We start from the raw sequence: 10355 nt of genomic DNA, 5'->3' as shown, positions 1-10355 counted from the left end.
CTGTCCAACCACAGACGCTACATTGCATTTATATTATTTCACAGTCCTGATCTTAATAAAAGCCCTGAAGAGCCTCAGGCATTAACTTGTCCATCCTTGCGTCTTCACATTTCCTGTGTTGGGCTCGTCTCTACTTCTTGATAGTGAGGACGTCTTTCAGTACGCTGGGAGTGAAATTATTTGAAGCCAGGAAGCATTTTGCCAGCTCTGCTCAATTTACCATCAAATTTCTCCATTTCATATCCACCCTTCAACCCTGGTGAATCTGAAGTTTGGACTGGATCAGATTCCACAGAGGGGTAGACTGCCCCACCCACTGGTCCACACAGACGGAAACTCACCCCGGGTTCCTGTTCCATCACCTTACTTGCAGTCTTGGCTGTGTGGAGTAGCTTTGCTACAGGGATCTCCTCTTCTAAGGGAATGGGGTTTAGCTTTTCTTTTTTAATGGTCTGACTCCATGTCCTGTTTTTCTTACATGTAGGTATGTCATCAGGCAATAGATAGGCCCAGGCCATGCAGCTGAGCCCAATAGCCTTTCTCTTTGGCTTCCTTCTTGACACTTTCCCTCACCTGTTTTAGGAAGCTTTCTCAGCTAGATAGTCAGCTCTAAGGTGATGGCAAGAATCCTGCCTGTGCCTTTAGTGTGTTTACACCCTTCCAGTTTGACCTGGTGATAGTCAAGGCATTCCTTTTGAACTATCTCATCTATGTGAACAAAGGAACAACTCCATGTTCACTGCAAGGCCAAGAGAACACAAATCACTTGACTTTTCTCAACTTTGTGCTTGCCTTTTTAATGAATTAATGAAAATGTCTATTTTAGATGAAAGGATTTTTCTAAATCAGCCTGCAGCCTTACTAAGGTCCTATGGCTGCCCTGAAAAACAAAAAGATTGTAGCAAGACTCAGAGAAGGTCACCAGGAGGAATTGCAGGTTTCCTTCATTGGCTTAACTAATCAGGGCAGCCACCTGCTGCTCATTAGGCACACAGCATGCTGAGGGGTACCAGGCATGTGCAGTCACAATCCCTGCCCACTTTCCATGAGCTGCCAATCACGTTGTAGGCAGGACCAGCCACAAGCCAGAATGCCTTATATGTAGTTGGTTGGTTCTAGTTCTGTTCCTACCATCACTCTTTGGTCCCTGCAGTATCCAGTGTAAGCCTCATAACCTGCCATCTCTATAAGGTAAACTGCGAAGGCTATGTGTGTCTGACAGGACTTACGATTGTGTTAAGATGAACTGTTTTTCACAATAATATTAAGTGGGTAGCTGAGGTTTGAATGTGTCTCACACAGGCTCCTGTATTTAGACACTAAGTCTGCAGCCAGGGATGCTGTTGTGGAAAGTGGAGTAACAAAGAAAGGTTGGATCACTGGGGTGCAGGTCTTGAGGATTTGTAGTCCAACCCATTTCATAATCATGGTCACTCTAGTTTCATTTGTTTGTGGGGCAAAGAAGGGTATGTGAAAACTTGTGGAAGTCGGTTGTTACATTCTGCCTTTTGTTATTCATTTTTGTTTTAGACATGGTCCCTCTGTCTCCATGGCTGGTCTGAAACACATTATGTAGACCAGGCTGATCTCAGAGCCACAGAGATCAACCTGCCCCTTTGCTTCCCTCAACCCCCAAAGTGGGTGCTGGAATTATAGGCATGCAATACACCTGGCTGCCTTCTACAGTTTTTTTCCCTTCCATTTTGCTTTTGTTTTTTCAAGACAGAATTACTTTGTGTATCCCTGTCTGTCCTGGAACTACCTCTGTAGACTAAGGAAGCCTCAAAGTCAAAGATATGCCCACCTCTGCCTCCAAAGGGCTGGAATAAAAGGTGGCTGCCACAGTCAGCTCTGCTTTCCACCTTTAAATTTTGTCTTTATTAATTTATGTATTAAATGTGTGTGGATCCGTACACACCATGGCCCAGGTGTGAAGGTCAAAGGACAACTTCCAGGTGTGGGTCATCTTCTTCCACAACATGGGTCTCGGGGATTAAACACAGGCTGTCTGATTTGACAGCAAGTGCCTTAACCTGCCCAGCCATCTTGCGAGATTACCACCTGTGCTGTTTGGGTTTCTGCTGTTTAATTTATGTTTGTAAGTATTTTGCCTACATTTATGTATATATCTGTACCATGTGAATGCCTGGTACCTGAAGGGGCCAGAACCAGGGCCTCTGTTTATAGATTTTTACAGATTTGTTTATTTGAGATAGTGTCTCATTTACTTCAGGTGGTCCTGGAATTCACTGTGTAGCCAAAGCTGTCTGGAATTCTACCTCCTCCTCTGCCTCCTCCTCCTACCTCCCTTGTGATGTAACTATAGGTTTTCTAGATCACAGACATCTTTTCTTATTGTAGTTTTAATTTCTATTTATTTTATTTTTTTGATGCAATGAAAGATTGTGTAGACTGGCCTGATGGTCTAGCAGGCCTAATCCCCAATCCTCTTGTCTCTAGCTCCCAAGTGTTGGGGTTATAGGAATACACCACTAAGTCTGGCTTATAATGCTGAATTTTGTGTTTTGTTTTGTTTCCTGTTGTGTTAGATTTACTGGTTTTATTTTGTGTATAGCTGGTTTGCTAAAATATATGTATACACACCACAAGTGTGCTGCTACCCCAAATTCAGAAGGAGTGTGGTCCCTTGGAAATGGAGATATGGGTGATTTTGAGCCACTCTGTGGGTGCTAGAAACTGAGGCCTGGTTGTCTGCTAAAGCACATGCTCTTACCACCAAACTCTCAGTGGCTTATTTTGCTGATTATTTTTTTGAGACAGGTTTCTTGTGTGGCCCCAGCTATCCTAAAACTAGCTCTGTAGACCAAGCTGGCCTCAAACTGACAGAGATCTGCTTACCTCTGTCTTCAGAGTGTTTCTATTAAAGTTTATACCACCACTTTTTTGCCTTTTTTTTTCACTATTCCCCGTATATAGAGAGAAGGGGAGGCCCCCAAGGGGTATTGACACTCCCTGGCCCCTCAAGCCACAGGAATAATAAGCACATATTCTCCTACTGAGGCTTGATTACTTAGCCCAGCTAGGGGAAAGAGATCCAGTGGTAGGCAACAGAATTAGAGACAGCCCCTAGTCCCGTTATTAGAGGAACCACGTGATGACCACACTGCACATCTGCTACATGTGTGTAGGGGCTCTAAGCCCAGTCTAAGCAAAGGCTTGGGTTGGTGGTTCAGTCTCTGAAATGACACATATACCCAGGTTAGGTGACCGTCTAGGTCTTCTTGTGGTGTCCCTGACCTCTGTGGCTCCCTCCATCCTTCCTCCCACTCTTACACAGCCCTACCTGAGATTGGCCTATTTTTGAATGTAGGTCTCTGCATCTGTTTTCATCAGCTGCTACATGAAGCCTCTAAAAGGAGAGTTGTCCTAGGCTCCTGTCACAAGCATAGCACAGCATCATTAAAAGTGACAGGGGTTGGCAGTCTCCCATGGCTAGGGTCTCAAGCTGGGCCAGTCATTGGTTTGCCATTGTAGGGTTTTTAGCTTCTTTGTCAAAACCCAAGTGTCCATAAGTGTTTAGTTTTAGCTCTGGGTCTTTGATTCAGTTTCCCTGATCTACTTGTCTGTTTTCATAACAATACCATGCAGCTTTTATTACTATTGCTTTGTAGTACAGTTCAAAGCCAGGGATGTTGATACCACCAGAAGTTCTTTTATTGCATGATTGTTTTAGCTGTCCTGGGTCCTTTAGTTTCCCATAAAATGTTGAGAATTGCTCTTTCCAAGTCTGTAAAGAAGTGGGTAGGCATTTTGATGAGAATTGCATTGAATCTGTAGATTGCTTTAGATAAAATGGCCATTGTTTCTATGTTAATCCTACTGACTCATGAGCATGGGGGGTCTTTCCATCTTCTGATATCTTCTTCAGTTTCTTCCTTCTGAGGCATATAGTTTTGGCCATACAGGTCTTTCACTTGCTTGGCTAGCGTGACACCAAAATATTGTATATTATTTGTGGCTATTGTGAAGTATTGCTTCCCTAATTTCTTTCTCAGCCTGTTTATCATTTGTATCAAGAAGATATACTGGCTTTTTTAAAGTTGATTTTGTACCTATCATTTGGCTGAATGTGATTATCTGTGGTAGGAGTTCTGGAGCAGAATTTTGTGAATTACTTATCCATCTATCTTCTCCTGCTGTCTATCATATCTTCTGCAAATAGGGATGCTTTAACATCTTCTCTCCAGTTTGAATTCTCTTGATCTCCTTTAGTTGTCTTATTGCTCTAGTTAAAACTTCATGCACTACGTTGATGGAGAGAGTAGGCAGCTTTGTTTGTCCCTGATTTTAGCAGAATTGCTTTCAGTTTCTCTCCATTCACCTTGACATCGGCTATTGGCTAAGTGTTTATTGCATTCATTGTGTTTAGATATGCGCCTTGTATCCCATATCTCTCCAGTGCTTTCATCATGAAGTGGTGTTGGATTTTGTCAAAGGTGAGATCATTGGGGGCTTTTTTCCCCTTTCAGATTGTGTAGACGGTGAATGACATTGATGGATTTTCATGTATTGAACCATCACTGAATCCCAGTGATGAAGCCTATGCAATCATGTTGGATGACATATTTGATATGTTCTTGTATTCGGTTTGCCAGTATATTTTGATCTAGAGCTTCTTTAATCCATTTGCTTAGAAAACTTTTTTCCAGATGATTGCTCTGAAGAAATGTCTTTGTTCTTGAGGTGTGTTTCTTGTAAGCAGAAGAATACGGGATCCTGCTTTCTCCTCAGTTCTGTTAGTCTGTCTTTTTTTTTTTAAATCAGGGAATTGAATACACTGAGGTTGAGAGGTATTAATGACATGTGGTTGTTAACTCTGTTAATTTGATGTTGGAAATGATAGTATGTGTGTTTGTGTGTGATTCCCTTCTTCTGTTTTTCCTGCTGTGGAATTTTTTATTTCTTGTGTTTTCTTGGGTGTGGTTAAACTCCGTGGGCTGGATTATTCCTACTAGCTTTTTGTTTTTTCAGTTATTTGTGTGCATGCAAAGGCCTGCATAGGCCATAAGATATGGATGCACACACACTGGACTTCCAGGCAGTTGTGAGCTACGTATGTGGCACATGTTCTAGAAATCCTGAAGACGATGTTAGGTCCTTAGGAACTTGAGGTACAATTATTTGTGATGTGCTTGCAGTCCCAGAGTTCCTCATGCCCTCTTCTGTCTTCTGCCGGGCACTGCACGCATGTGCTGGACAGATGTACATGTAGAAAACTATCCAAACACAAAATAATATTTAAAGTACTAAGAAATACATTATCGTTTCTAGATCCATGGAGCAGTGCCATACATCCCAAATCCTCAGTGTGCTGAGGCAGAAAACTCCAAAGGGTAATGGCCTGCCTGAGCTACAGAATTTTTTCTAGACCACACTGTTCAATTTTTTTTTTAAAAAGTTATTGTGTTTTGTGAAATATGTAGGGGCATGTGCATACCATGATGGTTCCAGTGGTTGGAAAACAACATTTTTTCATTGTTAATGCAAACAAGGATCTCTTTATTAAAGCTTGTTCTCATTTTCATCCATGTCCATTGGATATGCACAGGTGAGGATGTGGGAAAAATAACACTCTTCCACTGCTGGTGGGTGTGAAAACTTTAAAACCACTGCAGAAATCAATCTGGAGTTTTCTAAGAAAGCTGGGAATATATCTACCACAAGACCCACTCCTGGGCGTATACCCAAAAGATGCTCCATTTTACCACAGAGCCTTCTCACCAGCTTGAGTTACAGATTTTTTTGTTATGTTTCTTTGTGTAGCTTCTGCTGTCTTAGAACTATCTCTGTAGTCCAGCGTGCCCTCAAACTAACAGAGATCTAATTGCCTCTTTCTCTCAAGTGCTTGTGTTCAAGGCTATGGCACCACTTCCAGGCGTGTGTGTGTGTGTGTGTGTGTGTGTGTGTGTGTGTGTATGTGTGTGTGTGTGTGTGTGTGTGTGTGTGTGTGTGTGTGTGTATTTGTCAGTTAATTCTCTGCCGCATACATATCCTGTATTTCTCAGTGGTTTCGCCCAATGCTTTTTGTACTCACCAATTTTTTTACATGTTTTTAGTACATGTGTGAATGTGTGCTCTGGATCAGGTAAATGCACATAAGAGCATGACTATGCAGGTCAAAGAGTGGGTTCCTCCCACAATGTGGGTCTCAGGATTTGAACTAGTGTCCCATGTACAGAGGGTGTTTTAATACACTGGTAATTACAGTCTAATTTTTAAACTATCTCTTATTTCACCCATAGGAAGGATTTCTTTCCTGGGAGGTGAGGCACATTTCTTGAATAAGAAAAACATTGCTTGTCTTCAGATCTCTCAGCTGGGAAAACAACAACCTAGCTAGTGTATTCTGATCTACAGGAGGCTGTGGACGCCAGACTCTGTCAGCTGCCTCTGGTGCCAGGGTCTAGAGGCATCCCCTGGTTTTTCAAAGCCAACATAAACAAGGTAGTGGTGAGTCTTCCAGATCTAAGGGAGGACAAGTGATTGCTCGTTTTAGCTACGGAGCATCAGGCCTTTGAGAAGCAGCACGTCCTCCCCTTCATCTTTTTCTCAAGGCTCAGTGGAGCTCACAGCAGGGCTGGCTGTCCTCCAAGCAGAGTCTCGTTGACCTGTCTGTAAGGAATACTTCAGGAACTCAGTGACCATGGAGTGTGGGCATAAATTCTGTCTCTCCTGCCTCAGTGCATTGCAGAAGGATCCGAAGGGTGGTTTCTCCTGCCCTTCTTGCCACTTTAACAGTCCACAGAGCAGCTGTTCCCCCCGTCACACAAACCACTTTGATTGGTTCCTGGAGAATGCCAAGCTCTGTCATTGGAAACAAATTGAGTGTTACATTAATCTGTGGAAGGAGAAAGGGGAGTCAATTGAGAAAGCAATCGCCACACAAAGGCGAACATTGTTAGAACTGAAAAAAAGATCGGCATACAAAAGAGAAGTAATTCAGGCTAAATACATAGAATATAAGTTCTCTATCCAGTATCAACGAGAGAAAATTCTTAGGCAGTTACAAAGTGATAAGATGGACGGCATAGCCAAACAAAATGAAAACCTAGCGAAACTCTCAGAGCACATTTCTTCGTTAAAGCGTATGTTGGCAGAGGTAAAGAGCGAGTATGAAAAGTCAGACCTGGCACTGCTGGCAAGTGTTAATGATTCACATGAGAGATACAAAGACTTAAAACGCCCTAGGATATTTCCATTTACCTTGAAAGAGTATGGCTTCCAGTTTCCTCAAAAGTATCCTGCCTTGGACAGAATTATCCAGCGATTTCAAGTTGATGTAATTCTGGATCCTGAAACAGCAAACTGTAATCTGCGAATCTCAGAAGATAGAAAATCTGTGCACTATTGTTCTAAGGAAATGGTACCCAATAGCCCAAGAAGATTTCAGGAACCAGTTGTTCTGGGGTCTGAGGGATACAGTTCTGATAGACAATACTGGGAGGTAAATGTAGAAGGAAAGTTCAAATGGATCCTGGGAGTCTGTAAAGAGCCTTTTCCCACGAGCAGGACAAAGGCCAGTAAAAATGAAGGGTTCTCAGTGCAGGATGGAGTTTGGGGAGTTGCTCTTGAATATCCTAAAAATTATGTTGCATTGGGCCATAAGAAAGTCAACTTTATGCCAAATGTAGCACCTATGAGGATTGGAGTTTTTTTAGATGCTAAAATGCATGAGGTTTCATTTTACAATTTGAGTGACAGGTCTCCTCTGTACAGTTTTAGTGACTTGCCTAATGGCACATTTTGGCCTTATTTTTACACTGGATATAAAGTCTATCCTCTGAAGATCTGCACAGTCACAGATCATAAATGATGAGAAGACAGAACCACCAATGAATAGCGTCATCAGGGCTGGGTGATTTTATTTTGTTGTTTTTAGTTTTCATTATATCAATCACAATACGTATTCTGTTTTTAATCTGCTTCAAGAAGTTTTAAGAAGTTAGAGTTACCTAATTTATAAAGCATGGGCCCAATTAAAAAGTGCTTTCCTGATGCTTAAAGTAATTGAAAAGCACGGCCCACTCCAGGGTAACTTAGATAAGACCTCATTGTTGTCAGTCCACACTAATCGCCTACATCTTTTCCCTTTAATACAAATTAAGCCTCTCACTAGCTGCTTGAAAAGCCATCTTTCCATTGTTCCTGTGTTTTCACTCTACGCTCTTTGGCAGTCAGAGTCACTACCCATCTCCTCCTCACCAAAGACCTTGAACTTGTTGTTTATCAGACTAGGTTTGGACACCATTTATAAGTTTCCCCCACCAAGTGCATGAAGGAGGCACAGGAAAGAGGAGATGCACCTGCCACTTGGAGGGCTAATGAGAAAAATGGGGAGCATCAGGCTGACAGTGAGACTGAGGAAAAGGAAGAAGAAGGTGGTGGTGAGGATGAGGAGGATGTGGAGGAAGATGTGGAGAATGGAGCAACTGTGTGCAAGCAGGCAACTGGTGGTGGGGAGAATGGTCGACGCCAAGAAGCAGAAGTCTAATGAAGTATCTAGAAAACAACGCAGGAAAAGGTCACTTGAAAGGCCACTGTGATCTAGCTGTTTTCCACTTCCTGTCCTTGGATCTCAGCATGGTCACCTTTAAGAAGAGAAACAGGCCCACCTCCCTTGTTAGACAGTGCCACCCACAGGTGGCGTGTACCATCCATCACTCCAGCAAAACCACAAAGGTAATTTGCAACAAGATGGGGAGCGGGTGGGAAATGAGCCCAAACTTGCAAGTCTCTGCTTCCCCCTTTTTAAAGGGATTATTTGAATTTTCAAAATTTGAAATTAATGTTTTTGTACTTGTGTTACAGTCAGTCATTTTAAATGGTGACTAGTTACCACATGATCACTTAGAGTGTTCCCTGTCCTACTTCTCATTTAAAATCTCAAATACAAAAAAAAACAACTCATTTAAAACAACAACCACAACAACAACGTATTCCAAGCATTGCAGTCACTTGTTGCATATGCCTGGCTGTACCATAAATTGTTGATTTACATGAGATAGCTAAAAAAAACCAAAGATAGAAATATCTTTTCCCCCTTTTCCTATGAAATTGCTATATGGGTAGTGTGTTTGATGAAATAATTTCCAACAATGGGAATTAAGACACAAACACACACACATACACACACACGTAATTAAAAATAGAACCTTAAGTTTTTTTTTTTTTTAATGTAAAGAAAGCCCCTTTACTCATGGCCGACACATGTGCTCCTTTAAGTGGTCACTTTTCATTTTGTATAGGTCTTGCTATGTAGTCCAGGCTGGTCAGAAGCTTGTTATCCTCCTGTGTTTCTTCCAAGGACTGTATTGAAAGGTATATGCTGGCATTTGAAGTTAGGACCTGTCACCATTCATTGGTTTCTCTCAGTTTTTCTCACCAAATATGTGCCACTCCCAGTTCTTTTCTTTTGCTGCCTCCTTTCTCTCTTCCTCTCTCTCCTTCCTTCCCTCCCTCCCTCTGTCTCTCTCTCATCCTTCCTTCCTTTATTCCTTCCTTCCATCCTTCCTTTGTTTCTTTTTTTCTTCCTCCCTCCCTCCATTCCTCCCTTTCTTCCCTCCTTCGATATCACTGTGTGGAGTAGGCTGGCTTTGAACACAGGGAGCTGCTGCTGCAGTCCTGAGGACTGAGTTGGTCTGTTTTATTGACTCTGCTATGGAAAAGCAGCTCACTCACCATTCTCATCGCCACTTACATCTGTTCATGTAGATACACAATAAACTCTACATTACAGGTGGGAAGTTCACAGTCCCGGGTACTGCAGGTACTAAAGGAGCAGCCAGGCAAGGAAAGAAACTGTTGAAGCTGAGCATTGGTGGCACACCCTTGCTATCCCAGTAATTGAGAGGCTGAGTCGACATAATCTCAAAACTTGTATATCCCTAAAAACACCAAGCTGTTGTGATAAGCAGTGATACTATCTATGCATGGTTCTTAGCCAGGAGTGTTATTGAGCAGTAGTGCTCTTGCCTGATATCTGTAAGGTCCCAGGTTCAATTCCCAGCACACCAAAATATCTCTTCAAGAACGGAATTTAAATTTTGAGAGCCAGTTTCAGTTGGATCTGCTCAATGGCACATGCGCAGAACCTAAGAATGCCTTGAGCTAGAGGCCAATTTGGGCAACATAACAGGAACTTGGTTTTATTTTATTTTTTCAAGATTATTTTTATGCATGTGGCTGTGTTGCCTGATTGTGTGGACATACTCCATGAGTATGTAGTGCCCACAGAAGCAGGAAGAGAGCATTAGATCACCTGGGATTGGAGTTAAAAGGCTTTTGTGAGCTACCTGTGTGGCTGGCAGCTTACCCAAATCTTTCAGACGACCAGA

At 42.4% G+C, this 10355-nt stretch overlaps 1 protein-coding gene across 1 annotated transcript; it reads left to right on the top strand.

Moving 5' to 3' along the window:
- Nucleotides 1-1031: 1031 nt before the first annotated feature.
- LOC311584821 (tripartite motif-containing protein 60-like) lies at nt 1032-7961 on the top strand. The gene is made up of 2 exons (XM_084759468.1): nt 1032-1191; nt 6264-7961. Exon 2 carries the CDS (start codon nt 6665-6667, stop codon nt 7832-7834), a length of 1170 nt encoding a protein of 389 aa, XP_084615594.1. The 5' UTR covers nt 1032-1191; nt 6264-6664; the 3' UTR covers nt 7835-7961.
- The last annotated feature ends 2394 nt before the right edge of the window (nt 7962-10355 follow it).

The sequence above is a fragment of the Acomys minous genome (assembly GCF_964271855.1).
Source record: "Acomys minous genome assembly, chromosome: 15".
NCBI lineage: Eukaryota > Metazoa > Chordata > Mammalia > Rodentia > Muridae > Acomys > Acomys minous.
This window is presented reverse-complemented; position numbering and strand designations above follow the sequence as displayed.